Source organism: Hyperolius riggenbachi, chromosome 6, assembly GCF_040937935.1.
Source record: "Hyperolius riggenbachi isolate aHypRig1 chromosome 6, aHypRig1.pri, whole genome shotgun sequence".
Lineage (NCBI taxonomy): Eukaryota > Metazoa > Chordata > Amphibia > Anura > Hyperoliidae > Hyperolius > Hyperolius riggenbachi.
The window spans coordinates 138158001-138185956 of record NC_090651.1 but is presented as its reverse complement, the minus strand read 5'-3'; the positions used below and the strand labels follow the sequence as shown (position 1 = coordinate 138185956).

Here is a 27956-nt window from a genome sequence, read left to right as displayed (position 1 = left end):
CTATAGACCTGGATGTCTGTGATAAGGAGCATTCTTTGTGCTTCTTAAGAGCCCACAAGGACGCCAGCCTGGCTGAAGAATAATGGAAGCACAGTAAATAGTATAGGGGTGACAGCAGGGGACTCTGGGTCTCATGGCAACATCAAAGTGCTGCAATAACATGCAACCCTGGCAGTGGGCAGGTTTATTTACTTCTGGGCTAACGGCTGGATTGAGAGCAGACAGAGCTGCAGAGGGGAGAAGGGTTACAAGAAACATCAAGTAAGTGGATGCTAATCATACAATGCAAGTTAATTTAGTAAGGTAGGGAAGGAATAGCAGTAGCCGACAGTAGTAGCCCACAGTGACTTATTGCCACTCATCATATTGTATTGTTCTGATGTCTGGGGATCATATAATTTTATGTTAACCACTTGAGGACTCAGCCTTTACCCCCCCTTAAGGACCAGCGCTGTTTTTTCCATTCAGACCACTGCAGCTTTAACGGTTTATTGCTCGCTCATACAACCTACCACCTAAATGAATTTTGGCTCCTTTTCTTCTCACTAATACAGCTTTCTTTTGATGCTATTTGATTGCTGCTGCGAGTTTTACTTTTTATTATATTCATCAAAAAAGACATGAATTTTGGCAAAAAAATGATTTTTTTAACTTTCTGTGCTGACATTTTTCAAATAAAGTAAAATTTCTGTATACATGCAGCGCGAAAAATGTGGACAAACATGTTTTTGATGAAAAAAAACCCATTCAGTGTATATTTATTGGTTTGGGTAAAAGTTATAGCGTTTACAAACTATGGTGCAAAAAGTGAATTTTCCCATTTTTAAGCATCTCTGACTTTCCTGACTACCTGTCATGTTTCATGAGGTGCTAAAATTCCAGGATAGTATAAATACCCCACAAATAACCCCATTTTGGAAAGAAGACATCCCAAAGTATTCACTGAGAGGCATAGTGAGTTCATAGAAGATTTTATTTTTTGTCACAAGTTAGCGGAAAATGACAGTTTGTCACAAAAAAAAAAAAAAAAAAAAGGTTTCCATTTCTGCTAACTTGTAACAAAAAAAAAATGAAATCTGCCATGGACTCAACATGCCCCTCAATGAATACCTTGAAGTGTCTATTTTTCAAAATGGGGTCATTTATGGGGTGTGTTTACTGTCCTGGCATTTTGGGGGGTGCGGAATTGTAAGCACCCCTGTAAAGCCTAAAAGTAGTCATTGCACTGTGGGCCTCTTAGCGCAGTTTGGCTGCAAAAAAGTGTCACACATATGGTATCGCTATACTCGGGAGAAGTAGTACAATGTGTTTTGGGGTGTATTTTTACACATACCCATGCTGGGTGGGAGAAATATCTCTGCAAATGACAATTTTTTGATTTTTTTACACACAATTGTCCATTTACAGAGTTATTTCTCCCACTCAGCATGGGTATGTATAAAAATACACCCCAAAACACATTGTACTACTTCTCCTGAGTACGGCGATACCACATGTGTGGCACTTTTTTGCACCCTAACTGCGCTAAGGGGCCCAAAGTCCAATGAGTACCTTTAGGATTTCACAGGTCATTTTGAGACATTTGGTTTCAAGACTACTCCTCACGGTTTAGGGCCCCTAAAATGCCAGGGCAGTATAGGAACCCCACAAATGACCCCATTTTACAAAGAAGACACCCCAAGGTACTCAATTAGGAGTATGGTGAGTTCATAGAAGATTTTACTTTTTGTCACAAGTTAGCGGAAAATGATTGTTATTGGTTTTTTTTTACCAAGTGTCATTTTCCGCTAACTTGTGACAAAAAATAAAATCTTCTATGAACTCACCATACTCCTAACGGAATACCTTGGGATGTCCTCTTTGTAAAATGGGGTCATTTGTGGGGTTCCTATACTGCTCTGGCATTTTAGGGGCCCTAAACCGTGAGGAGTAGTCTTGAAACCAAATGTTTCAAAATGACCTGTGAAATGCTAAAGGTACTCATTGGACTCTGGGCCCCTTAGAGCAGTTAGGGTGCAAAAAAGTGCCACACATGTGGTATCGCCGTACTCGGGAGAAGTAGTACAATGTGTTTTGGGGTGTATTTTTACACATACCCATATTGGGTGGGAGAAATCTCTCTGTAAATGACATTTTTTTGATTTCTTTACACACAATTGTCAATTTACAGAGATATTTCTCCCACCCAATATGGGTATGTGTAAAAATACACCCCAAAACACATAATACTACTTCTCCTGAGTACGGCGGTACCACATGTGTGGCACTTTTTTGCATCCTAACTGCGCTAAGGGGCCCAGAGTCCAATGAGTACCGTTAGCATTTCACAGGTCATTTTGAGAAATTTGGTTTCAAGACTACTCCTCACGGTTTAGGGCCCCTAAAATGCCAGGGCAGTATAGGAACCCCACAAATGACCCCATTTTAGAAAGAAGACACCCCAAGGTACTCAATTAGGAGTATGGTGAGTTCATAGAAGATTTTACTTTTTGTCACAAGTTAGCGGAAAATGATTGTTATTGGTTTTTTTTACCAAGTGTCATTTTCCGCTAACTTGTGACAAAAAATAAAATCTTCTATGAACTCACCATACTCCTAACGGAATACCTTGGGATGTCCTCTTTGTAAAATGGGGTCATTTGTGGGGTTCCTATACTGCTCTGGCATTTTAGGGGCCCTAAACCGTGAGGAGTAGTCTTGAAACCAAATGTTTCAAAATGACCTGTGAAATGCTAAAGGTACTCATTGGACTCTGGGCCCCTTAGCGCAGTTAGGGTGCAAAAAAGGGCCACACATGTGGTATCGCCGTACTCGGGAGAAGTAGTACAATGTGTTTTGGGGTGTATTTTTACACATACCCATATTGGGTGGGAGAAATACCTCTGTAAATGACAATTTTTTGATTTCTTTACACACAATTGTCAATTTACAGAGATATTTCTCCCACCCAATATGGGTATGTGTAAAAATACACCCCAAAACACATAATACTACTTCTCCTGAGTACGGCGGTACCACATGTGTGGCACTTTTTTGCATCCTAACTGCGCTAAGGGGCCCAGAGTCCAATGAGTACCGTTAGCATTTCACAGGTCATTTTGAGAAGTTTGGTTTCAAGACTACTCCTCACGGTTTAGGGCCCCTAAAATGCCAGGACAGTATAGGAACCCCACAAATGACCCCATTTTACAAAGAGGACATCCTAAGGTATTCCGTTAGGAGTATGGTGAGTTCATAGAAGATTTTTTTTTTGTCACAAGTTAGTGGAAAATGACACTTGGTAAACAAAACCCAATAAAAATCATTTTCCGCTAACTTGTGACAAAAAGCTAAATCTTCTATGAACTCACCATACTCCTAATTGAGTACCTTGGGGTGTCTTCTTTCTAAAATGGGGTCATTTGTGGGGTTCCTATACTGCTCTGGCATTTTAGGGGCCCTAAACCGTGAGGAGTAGTCTTGAAACCAAATGTTTCAAAATGACCTGTGAAATGCTAAAGGTACTCATTGGACTCTGGGCCCCTTAGCGCAGTTAGGGTGCAAAAAAGGGCCACACATGTGGTATCGCCGTACTCGGGAGAAGTAGTACAATGTGTTTTGGGGTGTATTTTTACACATACCCATATTGGGTGGGAGAAATATCTCTGTAAATGACAATTTTTTGATTTCTTTACACACAATTGTCCATTTACAGAGATATTTCTCCCACCCAATATGGGTATGTGTAAAAATACACCCCAAAACACATTGTACTACTTCTCCCGAGTACAGCGATACCACATATGTGGCACTTTTTTGCACCCTAACTGCGCTAAGGGGCCCAGAGTCCAATGAGTACCGTTACCATTTCACAGGTCATTTTGAGAAATTTGGTTTCAAGACTACTCCTCACGGTTTAGGGCCCCTAAAATGCCAGAGCAGTATAGGAACCCCACAAATGACCCCATTTTACAAAGAGGACATCCCAAGGTATTCCGTTAGGAGTATGGTGAGTTCATAGAAGATTTTATTTTTTGTCACAAGTTAGCGGAAAATGACACTTGGTAAAAAAACCCATTAACAATCATTTTCCGCTAACTTGTGACAAAAAGTAAAATCTTCTATGAACTCACCATACTCCTAATTGAGTACCTTGGGGTGTCTTCTTTCTAAAATGGGGTCATTTGTGGGGTTCCTATACTGCTCTGGCATTTTAGGGGCCCTAAACCGTGAGGAGTAGTCTTGAAACCAAATTTCTCAAAATGACCTGTGAAATGCTAACGGTACTCATTGGACTCTGGGCCCCTTAGCGCAGTTAGGGTGCAAAAAAGGGCCACACATGTGGTATTGCCGTACTCGGGAGAAGTAGTACAATGTGTTTTGGGGTGTATTTTTACACATACCCATATTGGGTGGGAGAAATATCTCTGTAAATGGACAAATGTGTGTAAAAAAAATCAAAAAATTGTCATTTACAGAGTGATTTCTTCTACCCATCATGGGTATGTGTAAAAATACACCCTAAAACACATTGGTCTACTTCTCCCGGGTACGGCGATAGCACGTGTGGCACTTTTTTGCAGCCTAACTGCGCTAAGGGGCCCAACGTGCAATGACTACCTTTGGGCTTTACAGGGGTGCTCACAATTTAGCCCCCCCCCCCCCCCCCCACATGACAGGACAGTTAACAAACCCCACAAATGACCCCATTTTAAAAATAAGACACCACAAAGTATTCCATGAGGGGCATGGTGAGTTTATAAAAAAAATTCTTTTTTGTCACAAGTTAGCAGAAAAGGATACTTTGTGAAAAAAAACAAAAAACAACAATTTATGCTAACTTGTGACAAAAAACAAAATCTTCTATGAACTCACCATGCACCTCACGGAATACTTTGGGGTGTCCTCTTTCCAAAATGGGGTCATTTGTGGGGTCTGTCCTGGCATTTTAGGGCCTCTGCAATCATTACATGTATGGCCAGTATTTCTGCTATACTCCTTATATTGGGCATACAGGTAGTGCATTCTGGGCTGAAAGGAAAAATGAACGGCAAACATCCCTTCATTCGCATCGATCAATGTGGATGAACAAATATCTGCCAAAAAATGTGAAACAAAAAGAAAAGAAAGAGAGAAATAGGAGCTGCCACCCCAAAAATCCAAACCCACCAGCTCGTATGCCCAGGCAATCCTGATTTATTCATCCACATTGATCGATGTGAATGGAGAAATCATTGCTTGAGTTCTTTTTTGATACAAAGTGCTTGCCAAAGCATATGAATCCCCAACACCACACCTTGGCCCATATGCCTCGGCAAACGTATCTTTTTTACTGTGGAGGAGAAATCTCGTCCTACAGCGCTGCATGCACCGATTTTGTGTAACCTGACAGAAGCGCAATGCTTCTGTCAGGATGCACCATCAGTGCTGCAGCTGATTGGTCGGTCGGTCGGTCGGTCGGTCTGGATAGAAAAAAGAGAGAAGAAAAACGAAAAAAACAAAACAAAAGGAGGGGAAGGCGTCCGCCTGGACATAGGAGCTGCCACCCCAAAAATCCAAACCCACCAGCTCGTATGCCCAGGCAATCCTGATTTATTCATCCACATTGATCGATGTGAATGGAGAAATCATTGCTTGAGTTCTTTTTTGATACAAAGTGCTTGCCAAAGCATATGAATCCCCAACACCACACCTTGGCCCATATGCCTCGGCAAACGTATCTTTTTTACTGTGGAGGAGAAATCTCGTCCTACAGCGCTGCATGCACCGATTTTGTGTAACCTGACAGAAGCGCAATGCTTCTGTCAGGATGCACCATCAGTGCTGCAGCTGATTGGTCGGTCGGTCGGTCTGGATAGAAAAAAGAGAGAAGAAAAACGAAAAAAACAAAACAAAAAGGAGGGGAAGGCGTCCGCCTGGACATAGGAGCTGCCACCCCAAAAATCCAAACCCACCAGCTCGTATGCCCAGGCAATCCTGATTTATTCATCCACATTGATCGATGTGAATGGAGAAATCATTGCTTGAGTTCTTTTTTGATACAAAGTGCTTGCCAAAGCATATGAATCCCCAACACCACACCTTGGCCCATATGCCTCGGCAAACGTATCTTTTTTACTGTGGAGGAGAAATCTCGTCCTACAGCGCTGCATGCACCGATTTTGTGTAACCTGACAGAAGCGCAATGCTTCTGTCAGGATGCACCATCAGTGCTGCAGCTGATTGGTCGGTCGGTCGGTCTGGATAGAAAAAAGAGAGAAGAAAAACGAAAAAAACAAAACAAAAAGGAGGGGAAGGCGTCCGCCTGGACATAGGAGCTGCCACCCCAAAAATCCAAACCCACCAGCTCGTATGCCCAGGCAATCCTGATTTATTCATCCACATTGATCGATGTGAATGGAGAAATCATTGCTTGAGTTCTTTTTTGATACAAAGTGCTTGCCAAAGCATATGAATCCCCAACACCACACCTTGGCCCATATGCCTCGGCAAACGTATCTTTTTTACTGTGGAGGAGAAATCTCGTCCTACAGCGCTGCATGCACCGATTTTGTGTAACCTGACAGAAGCGCAATGCTTCTGTCAGGATGCACCATCAGTGCTGCAGCTGATTGGTCGGTCGGTCGGTCGGTCGGTCTGGATAGAAAAAAGAGAGAAGAAAAACGAAAAAAACAAAACAAAAAGGAGGGGAAGGCGTCCGCCTGGACATAGGAGCTGCCACCCCAAAAATCCAAACCCACCAGCTCGTATGCCCAGGCAATCCTGATTTATTCATCCACATTGATCGATGTGAATGGAGAAATCATTGCTTGAGTTCTTTTTTGATACAAAGTGCTTGCCAAAGCATATGAATCCCCAACACCACACCTTGGCCCATATGCCTCGGCAAACGTATCTTTTTTACTGTGGAGGAGAAATCTCGTCCTACAGCGCTGCATGCACCGATTTTGTGTAACCTGACAGAAGCGCAATGCTTCTGTCAGGATGCATCATCAGTGCTGCAGCTGATTGGTCGGTTGGAAAAAAAGAGAGAAGAAGAAAAAAAAAAAAAAAAAAAAAGCAAGCAAGCAGCAAAGCACTTCAATAACATTAACTTTTTAAACTTTATTAAATATGTTCAAACCAAACAATAACATTGGTAACCAAATATTAACTTTTTTGCTTACCTGTTTTTTTTTTTTTTTGTTTTTTTTTACCTGCGAGCTGAGGATAAACTTCTCCTCCCCCATGGGTCAATGTGCAAAGTGCAAATCGCACAGATATGTGGCGAAGTACATTATGCATTCTGTCCCAAGTGAAAGGAGAGGTTTCTGGCAGGCCAGTGTATTTGGATCTCTCAAAACCTGATGTTTGGGTTCACACTGCATACTGGCCTATCCGGTCGGTCGAGCCCGCCGCACCGTCTCGCCCAAAATAGATCTTCAGGGAATACCACAAGAGTAGCATTCGGCCTAGTAATTAACTGCGTCGCCGTAGACTAACATGACTTCCGGGCCGACCCAAATTGCCGCAGAAGCCACGCAGTAACGTAGGCATGCACTAGCGTTAAGTCAAGCACTTCCGGCGTAGGGGGGGACCGCAAAGTGTGACTTTTGCTAGGCAATTTGCCCTAACGCATCGCGCCAGTGTGAAATAGCACTGAGAGACCCTTGTGTGCCTACTGCTGTGTCTGTAGTTCCCTAGGTTCTAAAAGTGTGCCTTCTCATGGTACCTCTCATAACACTCCCCTAGGCATAGGCCAGGCTGGTCAGGACAGCGGGGACAGTAAACGGGGGTGTCATGCCTTATTCCAGCCTTGCTGCAGACACGACATCTTTTTCTGGGGTTGCGTTGAGTTGGGGTACTGGGAATCGGGTAGGCGTAATGCCTTCCATGCAGCCGGCTAGTTGCATTTGGGGGTTGGGCTCTGTCACCTTCTGCATAGAGGAGTGCCGAAACAATGTCTTCCTGGAATTGAAGGAAAGATCCAGTTCTCCCAGCCTTACTGTAGAGAACAAAGCTGTTGTACATCGCCAATTGAATTAAATACACAGACACTTTCTTATACCAGCGTCTGGTTTTCCGGGAAATTAAATAGGGCCCTAACATCTGGTCATTGAAGTCCACCCCTCCCATGTTGGCATTATAGCTGTGGACGGCGAGGGGCTTTTCAATGACCTCTGTTGCCCGTGTAATTTGTACTGTCGTGTCTGTGTGAATGGTAGACAGAAGGTAAACGTCCTTATTAAGCATAATCAGTCACAAAATCAGGAATACAACCTGACAATAAGCTTAAAAACCATGATAAAATGTCCCATAAAATATCTCCATGCTGATAAATATTGCTTGCTGTAATAGTATATAGAGAAAATCTATCTTGCGACAATAAAACATGGATAAAGAGACAGGACAGCAGCTTCTCAATAGAAGCTGCTGCCTGTGAGAACCCGGGTTCAGTATTGCAGTACTATAGCTTTAAGAGGCAATTGAAATGCACAACACCATGGAAAAAATGATTAAATAAGTGAAACATAACACTTAGTGAATATCACCAATAAAAATTGGTTATTGAACAAGTGAAAAACAGGTCCAAGACGCGGACAAAGTGCTGAAATAGTGCAAATATCAAGATAAATAAACACAATCTTACAAAAACTATAACATTGTATGTGCAAATAAGCTCCTAATGGAATCTGACAGTGCAGCAGCCCACAAATGTGTACACAGAGAAAGTGCAATAGGGCAATACTTAGCCAAGTAGAGATTGAGATGCAAGCGTGCAGCAGGAGAGACGGAGGATCCCCTCGAAGCTACCCCACTAGTTACGCGGGCGCAACCCCGCTTTGTCAAGGAGAGGAGGAACCGTGTGTTCACGCCGCGGACCGGCGTTTAAATGGGTCTCGGAAGGTGTGCGCGTCATCCGTGACGTCACCGGAAGTGCAGTCGCGGACAGGAAGAAGGAAGAACCAGTCTGGTCAGACTGGATGCCTCGCTGGAGCGCAAGGAAGGTAATAGTATACTCTGCCACCAAGAAGGAAGTAGAAGATAAACAGTACCACAATAGAAGGGATAAACTATGATTACATGAATAAAAGGCCTATTATTTTATATGATACGGACAACAATAAGAGTTATATACATATATATATGCCACAAACATTGTAATAAAAACCTATTGGAAAACTCGCTTATTTTTGCCTTGCAGTGGCTGTTAAAGGGGAACACCCACCCATCACGCACACTGTTCAAAAGCTCATATTTAGGAGCATGTGCAGCAGAATCTGCCTGTTGCAAATCAGTTCTGGATATAAAGTCCAAATGACAATCCACCTCCGACACCTGCCCTGAAAATGCAAGGTATTCCATTTGGAAGGTTCATCACGTCCCAAAAAGTCCATCCAAAGTATGCTAGTGTCCCATACAGGTTCATAGTCATTCCTTGCAAGGGGCTAGGCGCAGAGGCAGAAGTAGTGTCCAAGTCCGTCAGGCTCGCTGCACATTGCTCCATTTTGGATTTCTTGATCAGAGTCAAATCCATCAAAATCTCCATTCAACAGTGATAATAGCCTCATTGGCATGGTCATTTGTTTCTTGGTATGTAACAGTGCCAGTCGTTCTGATGCTTTTGCTCTTTCGTAGGCCCTGGATATGATTTTTCTAGGGTAGCCTCTCTCTCGGAATCTTTCAGTCATTGTATGAGCCTGGTGTGAGCACTATTGTAATGTAATAATGCATTCACTGCTGTTTCTTTGCGAAAGAGATCCGTGCTTAAGTGTCCATCAGGAGATAGTCTAATTTTCAGATCCAGAAAGTCCACATCATTAGTGTATCTGTTGGAACTGTCAGACCATCCAATATTTTCAATAAATCGGTACTGTCCCTCAAGTAAGAGTCCAGACTGGTGACATGATGCTGTATTTCTGGCCAAGATAAGGATGTCTTCCAATAAAGCATTATAATAACTTGTAGGGTTTCCAATGTCTCGTCTTGATTCTCACTAAGTAGATCCATTAGATCTCCAAGCACCTGCCTATCCAAAGGCTCCAACTGCGCCATTGCTCCACCTCCTCCTTCAAAATATTTCTTAAAAAGTAGTTTCTTTTAGTTCGTTAGATCGTGTACCCTCTGCCGTTTCCCTTTGGGTGTCAAGAGATTTGGATTCAGCCTTCGCCTTATATCTCCTACCGCCCCTCCTGGTTCGTTTTCTAGATCGCTGTCTGAGGATAAAAAATCCTCACTGGTAGATCCCATTTCGCCAAGTGATCTTGGTTCTGATTGGCCACTAGGGTTTAAAGGTGGCCTAGAATTGGGGTTAGGTTGTCCATTAGGCCTGGGTCTATTGGGTTTGGGGAATCTCCTGTGTCTCCTCCTATTGCCTCTATGCTTCCATCTGTAGGCCGCTCCACTGTCAAAATCCTGTCTATCCCTTTCCAACTTTTTTTGTTTACCTTCCACAATGATTTTTTCAAAATTAGCCATGTCTTTTTTCAATTGTTCCATAAATGGTAGTAAAACGGTATCTCTATCAAAGGTCTTAAGTATTGATTCCAAATTTGTTAGTTCAATCTTTTTCTTAATCAAAAGGTCCTCATCATGTTTGATAAGCATATCTATGATGATGACCGAGCATTTGCCCAGGCCCTCCTCCCAGGTGGCTTTGAAATCATCTACTACCTCCCATGCAGGGAAAATTTGCACCCTTAAACCCCTCGGGTAGATTTGATCTTTTTTGTACTGTTTAAGACTGTGGATGTTCCACCACAGTTTCAAAATCATTCTGTTGACATCTTTATAAGACCTACACATTTGTTTGGCCTCCTCAGGGATACCGTTTTCATTACGTGGAACCTTGGTGGTGAATATCATTTCCAATCTCCTGTGCCAACCAGATTCTAGAGTGTCCATATAACCTTCCATATTGCAGGTGAATCCTGATATATGGACTGATCAATACGTGTTCAATAAATATTGATATCTAAACCTCAAATATAAGGGTTATATTCACAAGGTGCTGAACCAGAGAAGAGAAATAGTTAATCCTCTTTGGTAGCAAGTTTAGAAAAAGATGTTGGTTCGCACCCTTGTGAATAACGGTAGAGTGTGCTGGGGTCAAAAAAGATTTATACTGTGTGTAGAAAAAAGAGGCCCCTCAAAAAGCACCACTCCAGCTACAATATTAACAATTACAAAAAGTCTTTATTAAGCATAATCAGTCACAAAATCAGGAATACAACCTGACAATAAGCTTAAAAACCATGATAAAATGTCCCATAAAATATCTCCATGCTGATAAATATTGCTTGCTGTAATAGTATATAGAGAAAATCTATCTTGCGACAATAAAACATGGATAAAGAGACAGGACAGCAGCTTCTCAATAGAAGCTGCTGCCTGTGAGAACCCGGGTTCAGTATTGCAGTACTATAGCTTTAAGAGGCAATTGAAATGCACAACACCATGGAAAAAATGATTAAATAAGTGAAACATAACACTTAGTGAATATCACCAATAAAAATTGGTTATTGAACAAGTGAAAAACAGGTCCAAGACGCGGACAAAGTGCTGAAATAGTGCAAATATCAAGATAAATAAACACAATCTTACAAAAACTATAACATTGTATGTGCAAATAAGCTCCTAATGGAATCTGACAGTGCAGCAGCCCACAAATGTGTACACAGAGAAAGTGCAATAGGGCAATACTTAGCCAAGTAGAGATTGAGATGCAAGCGTGCAGCAGGAGAGACGGAGGATCCCCTCGAAGCTACCCCACTAGTTACGCGGGCGCAACCCCGCTTTGTCAAGGAGAGGAGGAACCGTGTGTTCACGCCGCGGACCGGCGTTTAAATGGGTCTCGGAAGGTGTGCGCGTCATCCGTGACGTCACCGGAAGTGCAGTCGCGGACAGGAAGAAGGAAGAACCAGTCTGGTCAGACTGGATGCCTCGCTGGAGCGCAAGGAAGGTAATAGTATACTCTGCCACCAAGAAGGAAGTAGAAGATAAACAGTACCACAATAGAAGGGATAAACTATGATTACATGAATAAAAGGCCTATTATTTTATATGATACGGACAACAATAAGAGTTATATACATATATATATGCCACAAACATTGTAATAAAAACCTATTGGAAAACTCGCTTATTTTTGCCTTGCAGTGGCTGTTAAAGGGGAACACCCACCCATCACGCACACTGTTCAAAAGCTCATATTTAGGAGCATGTGCAGCAGAATCTGCCTGTTGCAAATCAGTTCTGGATATAAAGTCCAAATGACAATCCACCTCCGACACCTGCCCTGAAAATGCAAGGTATTCCATTTGGAAGGTTCATCACGTCCCAAAAAGTCCATCCAAAGTATGCTAGTGTCCCATACAGGTTCATAGTCATTCCTTGCAAGGGGCTAGGCGCAGAGGCAGAAGTAGTGTCCAAGTCCGTCAGGCTCGCTGCACATTGCTCCATTTTGGATTTCTTGATCAGAGTCAAATCCATCAAAATCTCCATTCAACAGTGATAATAGCCTCATTGGCATGGTCATTTGTTTCTTGGTATGTAACAGTGCCAGTCGTTCTGATGCTTTTGCTCTTTCGTAGGCCCTGGATATGATTTTTCTAGGGTAGCCTCTCTCTCGGAATCTTTCAGTCATTGTATGAGCCTGGTGTGAGCACTATTGTAATGTAATAATGCATTCACTGCTGTTTCTTTGCGAAAGAGATCCGTGCTTAAGTGTCCATCAGGAGATAGTCTAATTTTCAGATCCAGAAAGTCCACATCATTAGTGTATCTGTTGGAACTGTCAGACCATCCAATATTTTCAATAAATCGGTACTGTCCCTCAAGTAAGAGTCCAGACTGGTGACATGATGCTGTATTTCTGGCCAAGATAAGGATGTCTTCCAATAAAGCATTATAATAACTTGTAGGGTTTCCAATGTCTCGTCTTGATTCTCACTAAGTAGATCCATTAGATCTCTAAGCACCTGCCTATCCAAAGGCTCCAACTGCGCCATTGCTCCACCTCCTCCTTCAAAATATTTCTTAAAAAGTAGTTTCTTTTAGTTCGTTAGATCGTGTACCCTCTGCCGTTTCCCTTTGGGTGTCAAGAGATTTGGATTCAGCCTTCGCCTTATATCTCCTACCGCCCCTCCTGGTTCGTTTTCTAGATCGCTGTCTGAGGATAAAAAATCCTCACTGGTAGATCCCATTTCGCCAAGTGATCTTGGTTCTGATTGGCCACTAGGGTTTAAAGGTGGCCTAGAATTGGGGTTAGGTTGTCCATTAGGCCTGGGTCTATTGGGTTTGGGGAATCTCCTGTGTCTCCTCCTATTGCCTCTATGCTTCCATCTGTAGGCCGCTCCACTGTCAAAATCCTGTCTATCCCTTTCCAACTTTTTTTGTTTACCTTCCACAATGATTGGCCTAGTGGCCAATCAGAACCAAGATCACTTGGCGAAATGGGATCTACCAGTGAGGATTTTTTATCCTCAGACAGCGATCTAGAAAACGAACCAGGAGGGGCGGTAGGAGATATAAGGCGAAGGCTGAATCCAAATCTCTTGACACCCAAAGGGAAACGGCAGAGGGTACACGATCTAACGAACTAAAAGAAACTACTTTTTAAGAAATATTTTGAAGGAGGAGGTGGAGCAATGGCGCAGTTGGAGCCTTTGGATAGGCAGGTGCTTGGAGATCTAATGGATCTACTTAGTGAGAATCAAGACGAGACATTGGAAACCCTACAAGTTATTATAATGCTTTATTGGAAGACATCCTTATCTTGGCCAGAAATACAGCATCATGTCACCAGTCTGGACTCTTACTTGAGGGACAGTACCGATTTATTGAAAATATTGGATGGTCTGACAGTTCCAACAGATACACTAATGATGTGGACTTTCTGGATCTGAAAATTAGACTATCTCCTGATGGACACTTAAGCACGGATCTCTTTCGCAAAGAAACAGCAGTGAATGCATTATTACATTACAATAGTGCTCACACCAGGCTCATACAATGACTGAAAGATTCCGAGAGAGAGGCTACCCTAGAAAAATCATATCCAGGGCCTACGAAAGAGCAAAAGCATCAGAACGACTGGCACTGTTACATACCAAGAAACAAATGACCATGCCAATGAGGCTATTATCACTGTTGAATGGAGATTTTGATGGATTTGACTCTGATCAAGAAATCCAAAATGGAGCAATGTGCAGCGAGCCTGACGGACTTGGACACTACTTCTGCCTCTGCGCCTAGCCCCTTGCAAGGAATGACTATGAACCTGTATGGGACACTAGCATACTTTGGATGGACTTTTTGGGACGTGATGAACCTTCCAAATGGAATACCTTGCATTTTCAGGGCAGGTGTCGGAGGTGGATTGTCATTTGGACTTTATATCCAGAACTGATTTGCAACAGGCAGATTCTGCTGCACATGCTCCTAAATATGAGCTTTTGAACAGTGTGCGTGATGGGTGGGTGTTCCCCTTTAACAGCCACTGCAAGGCAAAAATAAGCGAGTTTTCCAATAGGTTTTTATTACAATGTTTGTGGCATATATATATGTATATAACTCTTATTGTTGTCCGTATCATATAAAATAATAGGCCTTTTATTCATGTAATCATAGTTTATCCCTTCTATTGTGGTACTGTTTATCTTCTACTTCCTTCTTGGTGGCAGAGTATACTATTACCTTCCTTGCGCTCCAGCGAGGCATCCAGTCTGACCAGACTGGTTCTTCCTTCTTCCTGTCCGCGACTGCACTTCCGGTGACGTCACGGATGACGCGCACACCTTCCGAGACCCATTTAAACGCCGGTCCGCGGCGTGAACACACGGTTCCTCCTCTCCTTGACAAAGCGGGGTTGCGCCCGCGTAACTAGTGGGGTAGCTTCGAGGGGATCCTCCGTCTCTCCTGCTGCACGCTTGCATCTCAATCTCTACTTGGCTAAGTATTGCCCTATTGCACTTTCTCTGTGTACACATTTGTGGGCTGCTGCACTGTCAGATTCCATTAGGAGCTTATTTGCACATACAATGTTATAGTTTTTGTAAGATTGTGTTTATTTATCTTGATATTTGCACTATTTCAGCACTTTGTCCGCGTCTTGGACCTGTTTTTCACTTGTTCAATAACCAATTTTTATTGGTGATATTCACTAAGTGTTATGTTTCACTTATTTAATCATTTTTTCCATGGTGTTGTGCATTTCAATTGCCTCTTAAAGCTATAGTACTGCAATACTGAACCCGGGTTCTCACAGGCAGCAGCTTCTATTGAGAAGCTGCTGTCCTGTCTCTTTATCCATGTTTTATTGTCGCAAGATAGATTTTCTCTATATACTATTACAGCAAGCAATATTTATCAGCATGGAGATATTTTATGGGACATTTTATCATGGTTTTTAAGCTTATTGTCAGGTTGTATTCCTGATTTTGTGACTGATTATGCTTAATAAAGACTTTTTGTAATTGTTAATATTGTAGCTGGAGTGGTGCTTTTTGAGGGGCCTCTTTTTTCTACACACAGTATAAATCTTTTTTGACCCCAGCACACTCTACCGTTATTCACAAGGGTGCGAACCAACATCTTTTTCTAAACTTGCTACCAAAGAGGATTAACTATTTCTCTTCTCTGGTTCAGCACCTTGTGAATATAACCCTTATATTTGAGGTTTAGATATCAATATTTATTGAACACGTATTGATCAGTCCATATATCAGGATTCACCTGCAATATGGAAGGTTATATGGACACTCTAGAATCTGGTTGGCACAGGAGATTGGAAATGATATTCACCACCAAGGTTCCACGTAATGAAAACGGTATCCCTGAGGAGGCCAAACAAATGTGTAGGTCTTATAAAGATGTCAACAGAATGATTTTGAAACTGTGGTGGAACATCCACAGTCTTAAACAGTACAAAAAAGATCAAATCTACCCGAGGGGTTTAAGGGTGCAAATTTTCCCTGCATGGGAGGTAGTAGATGATTTCAAAGCCACCTGGGAGGAGGGCCTGGGCAAATGCTCGGTCATCATCATAGATATGCTTATCAAACATGATGAGGACCTTTTGATTAAGAAAAAGATTGAACTAACAAATTTGGAATCAATACTTAAGACCTTTGATAGAGATACCGTTTTACTACCATTTATGGAACAATTGAAAAAAGACATGGCTAATTTTGAAAAAATCATTGTGGAAGGTAAACAAAAAAAGTTGGAAAGGGATAGACAGGATTTTGACAGTGGAGCGGCCTACAGATGGAAGCATAGAGGCAATAGGAGGAGACACAGGAGATTCCCCAAACCCAATAGACCCAGGCCTAATGGACAACCTAACCCCAATTCTAGGCCACCTTTAAACCCTAGTGGCCAATCAGAACCAAGATCACTTGGCGAAATGGGATCTACCAGTGAGGATTTTTTATCCTCAGACAGCGATCTAGAAAACGAACCAGGAGGGGCGGTAGGAGATATAAGGCGAAGGCTGAATCCAAATCTCTTGACACCCAAAGGGAAACGGCAGAGGGTACACGATCTAACGAACTAAAAGAAACTACTTTTTAAGAAATATTTTGAAGGAGGAGGTGGAGCAATGGCGCAGTTGGAGCCTTTGGATAGGCAGGTGCTTGGAGATCTAATGGATCTACTTAGTGAGAATCAAGACGAGACATTGGAAACCCTACAAGTTATTATAATGCTTTATTGGAAGACATCCTTATCTTGGCCAGAAATACAGCATCATGTCACCAGTCTGGACTCTTACTTGAGGGACAGTACCGATTTATTGAAAATATTGGATGGTCTGACAGTTCCAACAGATACACTAATGATGTGGACTTTCTGGATCTGAAAATTAGACTATCTCCTGATGGACACTTAAGCACGGATCTCTTTCGCAAAGAAACAGCAGTGAATGCATTATTACATTACAATAGTGCTCACACCAGGCTCATACAATGACTGAAAGATTCCGAGAGAGAGGCTACCCTAGAAAAATCATATCCAGGGCCTACGAAAGAGCAAAAGCATCAGAACGACTGGCACTGTTACATACCAAGAAACAAATGACCATGCCAATGAGGCTATTATCACTGTTGAATGGAGATTTTGATGGATTTGACTCTGATCAAGAAATCCAAAATGGAGCAATGTGCAGCGAGCCTGACGGACTTGGACACTACTTCTGCCTCTGCGCCTAGCCCCTTGCAAGGAATGACTATGAACCTGTATGGGACACTAGCATACTTTGGATGGACTTTTTGGGACGTGATGAACCTTCCAAATGGAATACCTTGCATTTTCAGGGCAGGTGTCGGAGGTGGATTGTCATTTGGACTTTATATCCAGAACTGATTTGCAACAGGCAGATTCTGCTGCACATGCTCCTAAATATGAGCTTTTGAACAGTGTGCGTGATGGGTGGGTGTTCCCCTTTAACAGCCACTGCAAGGCAAAAATAAGCGAGTTTTCCAATAGGTTTTTATTACAATGTTTGTGGCATATATATATGTATATAACTCTTATTGTTGTCCGTATCATATAAAATAATAGGCCTTTTATTCATGTAATCATAGTTTATCCCTTCTATTGTGGTACTGTTTATCTTCTACTTCCTTCTTGGTGGCAGAGTATACTATTACCTTCCTTGCGCTCCAGCGAGGCATCCAGTCTGACCAGACTGGTTCTTCCTTCTTCCTGTCCGCGACTGCACTTCCGGTGACGTCACGGATGACGCGCACACCTTCCGAGACCCATTTAAACGCCGGTCCGCGGCGTGAACACACGGTTCCTCCTCTCCTTGACAAAGCGGGGTTGCGCCCGCGTAACTAGTGGGGTAGCTTCGAGGGGATCCTCCGTCTCTCCTGCTGCACGCTTGCATCTCAATCTCTACTTGGCTAAGTATTGCCCTATTGCACTTTCTCTGTGTACACATTTGTGGGCTGCTGCACTGTCAGATTCCATTAGGAGCTTATTTGCACATACAATGTTATAGTTTTTGTAAGATTGTGTTTATTTATCTTGATATTTGCACTATTTCAGCACTTTGTCCGCGTCTTGGACCTGTTTTTCACTTGTTCAATAACCAATTTTTATTGGTGATATTCACTAAGTGTTATGTTTCACTTATTTAATCATTTTTTCCATGGTGTTGTGCATTTCAATTGCCTCTTAAAGCTATAGTACTGCAATACTGAACCCGGGTTCTCACAGGCAGCAGCTTCTATTGAGAAGCTGCTGTCCTGTCTCTTTATCCATGTTTTATTGTCGCAAGATAGATTTTCTCTATATACTATTACAGCAAGCAATATTTATCAGCATGGAGATATTTTATGGGACATTTTATCATGGTTTTTAAGCTTATTGTCAGGTTGTATTCCTGATTTTGTGACTGATTATGCTTAATAAAGACTTTTTGTAATTGTTAATATTGTAGCTGGAGTGGTGCTTTTTGAGGGGCCTCTTTTTTCTACACACAGTATAAATCTTTTTTGACCCCAGCACACTCTACCGTTATTCACAAGGGTGCGAACCAACATCTTTTTCTAAAGAAGGTAAACGTCCCTCTTGTCCTTCCATTTCACCGAGAGCAAGTCATCGGTACACAAGGCGGCCCTCTCCCCCCGTTGAAGTCTGGTGTTAACGAGCTGTTGGGGGAAGCCCCGGCGACTAGGCCGCACGGTGCCACAGCATCGGATTCCTTCTAACTTTAAGTGCTGAAAGAGGGCCACACTTGTGTAAAAGTTGTCCACATAAAGATGGTACCCCTTCTGGAACAAGGGTGACACCAAGTCCCACACAATCTTTCCACTGCTCCCCAGGTAGTCAGGACATCCGACCGGCTCCAATTTTGAGTCTTTTCCCTCATAGACCCTAAAACGAGATGTATAGCCTGTGGCCCTATCACAGAGCTTATACAGTTTCACCCCATACCGGGCGCGCTTGCTTGGGATGTACTGTTTGATGCCAAGGCGCCCGGTAAAATGTACGAGGGACTCATCTACACAGATGTTCTGTTCAGGGGTATAAGCATCTGCAAATGTGGATGACAGGTGGTCTATGAGGGGCCGAATTTTGTGGAGCCGGTCATAAGCTGGGTGGTCTCTTTCATGACAGGTGTCGTTGTCATTGAAATGCAGGAAGCGCAGGATGATCTCAAATCGCGTCCTGGACATGGCAGCAGAGAACACGGGCATGTTATGTATTTGGCGTGTAGACCAATAAGAGCGCAATACATTTTTTTTAGTAATACCCATGTTGAGGAGAAGGCCCAAAAAAATTTTAAGTTCGGAAACTTGGAGTGGTTTCCACCGAAAAGGCTGGGCGTGGCAGCTTTTCGGATGGGCGGTTATAAATTGTGTGGCATATAGGTTGGTCTCAGCCACAATTAAGTCAAGGAGATCCTGGGTGAGGAACAGTTCAAAAAAGTCTAGGGCCGATCCTAGTTCAACTGTCTCCACCTGGACTCCAGACTGGGCGGTGAAAGGGGGCAGTATGGGTGCGGCGGGATCAGGGGAATGCCAATCAGGGTTTGCCAGCACCTCTGGAAAACCAATGGGAGTACGGGCCCGTCTACTTGGTGGCTGCGGATCGGATCTTAATTCACGTACCACCGAACCAGTTTCTACTTCCAGGATGGTGTCCGCCACTTCATCAGGGTCTTCTGCGGAAGTACTGGTGTTGATAGGCCCAGGAGATGCTGCGCTGCTGGTGCATGCCTCACCAAGAAAAATCAGATCAGCGCCACTCTGCTGCCCTTGAGACTGATCTTCCGCCACCTGCAGTCCAGTGACATGGGGTGTGGTACGCCTGGCTCTAGCCGGGACCTCAACCTCGTCATCGGAACTATCGGTCTGAGAGCCACTGCTGTCTACAGGATCGTACTCTGAACCCGAAGATTCGTCGAATAAGTCGACCCAATCATCCTCATCCGACTGGTCCATGTACCTGTAGATGTCTTCATTGGAAAACCTCTTTTTTGCCATGGTGGCCTGCTAAATTTAGGAGGTATTCCTCTGAGACTACCCAGGAAAAGAGCACCTACCTAGCGAAAGGGAGTACTTGAGAGGTAGAAAGCTGTGGTCACTGAGTTTAGATAAAAAAAATCAAAACTGATGTTTACAGTGCCACAGCTTGTGTAGTGTTTTTTGCAGTGATCAGAAAAAAGAAATTTCTGTCACTGCGGTGGGGCGGGCTGAACGCAGTGCAGGCGAACGATCAGGTCTGATCGGGCAAACACTGCGTTTTTTTGTGGATCCTAGAGACCCTAATATAGATCTGACTGTGATCACTAATAATCACTTACAGATACTATATAGTACCAATGCTGATTAGCGACAGTGATGACGCTAATTAGTGACTGTGGTGCAGTGGGCTGAGCACTAACTGACACTAACAACCCTTTTGCTTAGATAACTGGCCTAACTGTTTGTTACCACTAGTGATACTAAAAAAGTTTTTAGATCACTAGGATAGTGATGGTGAGGGGGGGGGGGGGGGGTTGGGGATCAGAGAGCAATCACAAATAATCAAAAACAATCACGAGACAATTACAACACAATTACAGCAATCGGCGCAATCAAAGCCAATCACGGACCAATTGAATCCAATAACGTGACAATCAAAAACCAATTACGTGACAATTGAAGCCAATCACACGACAATCGATGCTAATCACAGGGCAAAACAGCCAATCAGTGGGCAATTGGCACAATCAAAACCAATTACGGGCAATTGAAGCCAATCACGCGACAATCGAAGCCCAATTACGTGACAATCGAAGCCAATCACACGACAATCGATGCCAATCACAGTGCAATTGAGACAATTGTAGCCAAACAAAGCACAATCAAGCCTTACAGACAGGAGATAAGATACACAATGGCAGGGGGGAGAATATACGCAATCAATGAACTAGGACGGTGTGGGGAGGATCGGAAGGGGTGGGGGGTGATCAGATACCCCTAAGGGGTAGTTGGGGGTCTAATCTGATGGATAGGAGTGACAGGTGGTGATAGATGGGTTATTGACGGGTGATAAGTGGGTGTTTACAGGGAAAAACAGATGTAAACAATGGACTGCTGATGTGATCAGGGGGGGGTGTCTCGGAGGGATCTGAAAGGGTGGGTGGGTGATCAGAAGCCCCTAATGGGCAGTTGGGGGTCTGATCTGATGGGGGGCAGTGGCAGGTGGTGACAAGGGATGATTGACAGGTGACGGATAGGTGATTGACAGCTGATCAGCGGGCAATTACAGGGAAGATAGATGCAGTATACGGGGGGAGGGGGGGGGGATCTGAAGGGGTGGGGGGTGATCAGATACCCCTAAGGGGCAGTTGGGGGTCTGATCTAATGGGGGGCAGTGACAGGTGGTGACAAGGGATGATTGACAGGTGACTGATAGGTGATTGGCAGCTGATCACTGGGGAGATAGACAGATGCAGGGGAGATAGATAGGTTCAGTATACAGGGGGGGGGGGGGGGTCGGGGGGAGATCTGGAGGTGTGGGGGGTGATCAGATACCCCTAAGGGGTAGTTGGGGGTCTGCTCTGATGGATAGGAGTGACAGGTGGTGACAGGGATTGATTGATGGGTGATATGGGGGTTGGTTGGGTCTGATCTGCGGGCTGCAGGGGGGTACAGGGGGGTGTCTGATGGGTGCTGCGGGTGATCGGGGGGTCTGTGGGGCTCCTAATGTGTGCGTGTGTGTGTGCTTACTGTGCCTGCTCTCCTCGCTGGTGGTCGATCGCTAAGTGTGACCACCAGCGGGAGGCAGGCAGTATAATACAGTTTGTTACGTAAACAAACTGTATTATACCTGTTCTATTGGCCGATTTGAATTTTTACAGCCCGCCGGCGCTGCTGATTGGCCGGCGGGCTGAAGTCACATGGGGGCCGAAGAGTGTGACGTAGCGATCGCGCGGCTACAGCCGCGCGATCGCTCGTTAATTAGGCTGCAGCCGGCGACGCAGTACTGCGTCGCTGGTCCTGCAGCTGCCACTTTGCCGACGCACGGTATAAGCGTGCGGTCGGCAAGTGGTTAAATTAGATAAATCAGCATAGTATTGAGTAGAAGAGTATTTCTTCCATCAATCTCAGAAGAGGTTACATTTCACAAAATAATGCACAGTACAATGTCTCATTCACCTACATGCACTCAGAACATACATGCTTGTACCACAAAAATGCACATGTGTGTTCTCAACCAGTAGTTCTATAGCACATTTCACAGTTCTATAGCTCAATGGAGCAGCTCAACTAGCAACCTAGGAACATTTGCTTGTCTTTTTTTTACAATCTCATCAGTAATACAAACATTGCTACTGTATCTTTTTTTTCTGTATTCAGTTTTTATGATTTGATTATAATGGTTAACGCCTAATTTTAAAGTGGAGACGTGTTGAGGTAGCTATACATCTAGCAATGTATGGGCAGATTTGACCAAGAGACAAATCTCTCTAATTGAATCTGATAAGAGAGAGATCTGTCAGCTACCCATACACCGCAGGCCAATTCCTAATCAATTTCAGCATGAAGTCACATGGGAATCGGCCTTGTGACGCCGCATACGACTGCATTGCTGTCCCGACTCAATGTATACTTACCTTTCCGCCGCCTGCACTTGTCTCTGCAGGCCCAGGGCGCACTCTACTGGTCATACACACGGCCAAGTGGTTGCCTAGTAACGTGGCTACATTTATGATGTGGGACATCATACGTGCACCCCTTACGAGGAAACCACGTGGGGTGCGCGTGCATGCAAAGTGGAAGGCACCCATAGCCTGCGGGGACAAGCAGAGGCGGCGGAAAGGTAACTGGGTGATCAACTATTACTATGCGACCAATTTCGGGGCCGAAATTGGTCCCATTGTCGGTGGGGCATGTACTTGGCGTGCCGATTTTCATCCAATTCTATTTTAATAATTGAATCGGCCGCCAAGTCGCCTGATGTATGGCCACCTTTAGGCATGGGCTAGGTGAGCAAGATTAACCACTTAAGGCTTAAGCCTAATATAAACATGAGAGCCGATATCTCGGGTGATCCCTGGTGAAGGTGACTGGAAGCATCGGGGGCCACTGTACACATGCTAGACACACAGCACACTGATTTTCAATAGACTTTAGCATGAAATGTATGGAAAAATCTATTGAACCACAGCATAAAGGGGCCCATACACTGGTTGATTACAGCCATCGATCAATCAGAAATCAAGTCTATCAAATTTATAGATCGATTTGCAGATGATTTCGATCGATTTGATCTATCTAACAGGATGGAAAATCTGGAACGAGCTGCTGCTGGCAGCAGGTCGATGGCCCACAGAGTTGCATTGGATCTAATGGTCCAGTAATGCATTTAGATAGATTTCCAAAAAATTTCATTCTGAAATCTATTGGAAATCTGTTCCTAGTGTGTGGCACACATCAGATAGATTCCTGTCAGATTCAACTTGACAGGCATCTGCCAGAAATCTATCTGATGGTCGAATCTGCTGCAAATCTATAAGTGTATGGCCACCTTTACATGGACCACCAATCTACCGCTGCCCTCCATTGATTAAGATTTTCCATCTGGTCAGAACATAGGATAGCATACAATTACTCATCAACATAAACTTAACAGTGATAGAGACTAATACCAATAATTGGCAGTTTAAATGGTTGTAGGCACTATTTATTGGAGTTTTGTTAAAGTTTTGGAGTTTTGTAATTCTTTTTTTTTTTTTAACACACCAGAACTGAGAAGGATATGGAGGCGGTAATTTTAATTTAATTATAAATACATAACATTTGACTGCAATAGTGCCTGAATCACGCACCTGAAATAAGCATGTGGCTAATCTAGTCACACTTCATTCAGTCAGAAATATCTGATCTGCACGCTTGTTCAGGATATATGGCTAAAAGTATTAGAGGCAGGGGATCAGCAGGACAGCCAGGCAATCTGCATTGTTTAAAAGGAAATAAATATGTCAGCCTCCATAGCCCTCTTAGTTCAGTTGTGCTTTAAAACATCAGTTAAAAAATTAAATAAAATAACCATTCAACTAAATCAGAAAGGCTGGGTTTGAGCGTCATAATGTGATTGAGTCTAAAAGTAGCCCACCCACAATGGTAGTTGACCTTAACCCCCAGTATCCCAGCCTATGGCAGTACAAAAGACAACAGAAGAAAGGGGGGGTGCCTAACAGAAAATTCACAGCCTTTATTAGCCTAGAATTGAGACAAATAAAGAGTTCTACTGCCAATGCCACTCCTGACAGAGTCTACATAACCCTGCAGCTAGCAAGCAGAGATGAAGCGGGACAAGCGCAACATCTTATAAACCAACAGAAAATGAACAGCACAGCTGCCACTGAAATGTTCCACCCAAACCACTTTCTTACTAACCACCTAATGAAAATAGCAGCCCCATGAGGTCCTAGCTGGAGTCACTCAGTCCTGTTTAGAAGCTCTGTTTCAGCTGATAAACAGAATGTGCTTGAGCAAATTATTTTTGGCTGAGGAGTAGAAACCCCATAAGCTGTTGCACTGGCACATTGTCGGCAGGGATTTGTTGGCTGAAAGAAAGTCAATAAGGCATTTCACCAAATATTGCTGTACAGTGTCTAAGGACCAAATCTGGAGATGTGCGGATGGCTGTAGGTGGCTACCATCTTACCATGAACAGTACAGTCTTAAAGTGTACCTGAGGTGACATGTGACATGATAAGATAGACATACTGTAAGTTCAGTGCCAAGCACACAAATAAATAGGGTGTGTTCCTTTATTGTTTTCTTTTTCTGCCTGAAAGAGTTCAAGTATGCAAGTGACAGTTTTCTCTCCAGTTGGACCATAGCGTAACCCTCACTGATAAGGAATTACAACCATAAAACTCTTCCCTGGCAGAGAATAGCTTCTGAGTGCTGATAATAGATAACAAAAAAAGTCAATAGTTCTGTAACGATCGGTGAAGCACAGAGAGGATCTGATTACCGGTGATCTGCAGTATCACGGGGAATACAGATGTATACCAGATTATAAGTGATCTGCAGTATCACCGATAATCCGATATACCAGCTAACCTCTGTTCACCTGAGTAGAGTGTAGTGTTGGGTGTGACAGTAACACTTAGAGGACTAGGCCTCAGTGCAGTAAGGAGTACTGCACGGATACCTTCCGCAGACCCGGACTCTCCAAGACGGGAGGAGTCGGGCTGCCAGCAGGAAGGATTGTCTGAAAGTAACCCTCAGGAGGAAGGGTCGCTAACAGAGCGAGGAACCGCCTCTAACGGTAAGGTCGGTTCTCGAGGTTGGACAAGCCAGGTCGTACACACACGGACAGATACAGTACAAGATCAGGAGACAAAGGCGGAGTCTAAGTACAGGCAGGGTTCGGCAACGGGGTATCAGATATATCGAGGTACAAAATCAGGAGGCAGAAGCAGAGTCTAGGGACGAGCCGGGGTTCGGCAACAGAGTATCAGAAATATCGAGGTGCAAGATCAGAGTTCAGGAGGATAGTCAGGCAAGCAGGAAGTCATAACAGATAATCACAATCAAACTAGTACTTTAAGCTATCAACAGAATCTAGCTAAGTGTAGGATTACAGCTCCAGCTGGTCCCGGCACACTTGCGGATCTGACTACGGATCTGGGTGCTCCCACGTATGTGATCGCAACGCCAGACACCAGGGGAATTACCAGCTAGCAGTATATATACACATGTACCTCTCCAGCACCTCCCACGGTGCTGGACCAATGAGTAGTGGAGCTAGAGTCAGCTGACCAGCCTGGTCAGCTGACTACTTCTGGCTGTCATATAAACCCTGCCTGAGTGCGCGCGCGTGCGTCACTCTAAATCTAGAGGGACTACGTGTCCCAGCCACACCAGCCCCGCTCTGCGGTACCTCCACAGCGGGGGCATGCGCGCTAACCGACGCGTCCGACGCGGCGGTTTCTCCGCGCTCCGTTGAGCCCTGCACGGAGACAGCCGCCTCATACTGAGAGGAGGCGGCTGCCTCTCCATGTGTGGCGCCACTATGCGCGGAAAGAGCCGCCTGCCGCTGGCTCATGGCGGCGGCTCTTCCGCGTTTTCTCACAAGTTCATAGATTTTAGCTCTAGGACACGTGAAAGACTGTCATGAAGCTCAGACAATAAAACATAACTACTTTTTAGGTTTTTAAACATAAAATAAAATGGTAGGATATCTAAAAATGTCATTTTTAGGAGTAGAAAAATAGACATTTTAATAAATAATACAAATAAAAAATAACAGACACAATTGTTTATCAGTTCATTTTCAACTCAGATTCACTTTAACTAACCACTTACCCTCCCCCCGGGACGAGTATCTACGTCCCTGTAAATCACCACTAGAGCTTGCAGGGAGATAATTACTCGTCTTTTGCAGATCGCTCCTGCGGTCCTTTTCACTGCCTCATCTGCATAGCTAAAGCACTGGATTACTAACTCTTGCAGTGAACAAAATAAAAAGCGAATACAGCAAGTTCGAAATAGAGTTGTTTGTTTTTGTGCCCAAATTTATCTCATCATGGCCAATGCAAGTACTCTTTATCTGCATACCCTATATATGCAAGCACATACAAGCTGGTAGCCTAATCACTATAATTTGTAACCCTCAGGTGAGAGATGGAGTCAGCTAATGAAACTGAGATGAGGCGCTGGATTTACCCAAAGCCAAAGCAGCGCCAGAAGAAGTGTGAGAATGACGGGATGAGGTCTCTTGCTGGGACTCCGATGCTGCTCTACACTCAGAGGGCCCAAGACCAAGGACTGAGAAAGAAAGCTGTGTCTCAGGATAACATTAAAATAAGAAGTCATTCTCAGCCTAATGCGGCAGAATGCAGATCGGTGGATCCAGATCTGGATCTCCATCCAAACCCCAGTCGATGCTTTTCTGCAGAAGAAGCAACACAAGTCATCAGGTCTATCTTAGAGGAAGAGTTGAAGGACTGCAGTTATGATGCCACCACAAGCCAGCATAGAGCAATGCAGCTTGCAGAGCTGGTAAAGGCAGCCGTGAGAGAACTCGGTTATGAGCGCTACAAGCTGGTGTGTTTTGTGGTGATAGGCCCGGTCTCCGGAGGAACTGTATGCTGCTGTAGCAGAAGTGTATGGAGTCCAAATTCAGACACATATGCAGAATACCTATTCCAGAATCACTCCCTCTTCGCACTGTGTGTTGTGTATGCTGGTTACTATGAATGACGAGTTCTGTAGACATCATTACAGAAAGCAACACATAAAGGGGTCCATACAATACAACATATAAATAGACCTGCTATTTAACTAATAGGCAGAAATGCAAACCAGGGGAATTTAAAAGATGACATAATTTTCCACATTACACATGTCTTTCTAGATACATGCACTCTCCATGGGGCTGACAAACTAAACTCCTGTACAGTCTCATTATGGGTGTATGCACTAAACTGTATTAAGCTGAATAACATGCGTAAAGTCTTACCACACGATGAGTAGAGCAGAATGCAATACACTACATGCAATGCATTACCCTCTACTTATTATGCATAAGATTCTGTGCATCAGCATCTGCTTAACGCAGTTTAGTACATACGGCCCTTGGACTCAATTTTGCTGACATAATCTTATGATTTATAAACAACTGACAACCATGAGAAATTATGTCATGTGTTATTAATGAAAGATTAATGCCAGCTTTACATTTGCTATTATACAAGCCTGATTTAAGATCTGCTTCAAGTAGGCATCCACTGATGTTGCATAATTAAGATAGGTGGCAAAGTCTCACCCACACAAAGGACTGCACTTACCTCTGGTTGGCATGAAGCTTTCGGATACCTCCTGGTTTATTGGAAGTCTCAGTAATGTCAACGGTTTCCTCCTGTCTCAGGTTTACTTTAAAGTGTACCTGTGGCAAACTTTACTTGAACTGAGGCCATACACTTGTAGCAATGTATGAACAGACACTTACTGTTGAGTCTGTTTTCATCTCATACCCTCTAT

The 27956-nt window shown here is 43.7% G+C and overlaps 1 protein-coding gene across 1 annotated transcript; it reads left to right on the top strand.

Annotated features, from left to right (window-relative positions):
* The first annotated feature begins 221 nt into the window (after positions 1 to 221).
* On the top strand, positions 222 to 27176 carry LOC137522560 (dynein light chain Tctex-type protein 2B-like). The gene is made up of 2 exons (XM_068242643.1): positions 222 to 261; positions 26591 to 27176. The coding sequence occupies exon 2, from the start codon at positions 26598 to 26600 to the stop codon at positions 27174 to 27176; it is 579 nt and encodes a 192-aa protein (XP_068098744.1). The 5' UTR covers positions 222 to 261; positions 26591 to 26597.
* Positions 27177 to 27956: the final 780 nt, after the last annotated feature.

Bases quoted from the DNA above. Each gene is read 5' to 3' on its own strand.
- LOC137522560 (XM_068242643.1), top strand. From the start codon at position 26,598: ATGGAGTCAGCTAATGAAACTGAGATGAGGCGCTGGATTTACCCAAAG.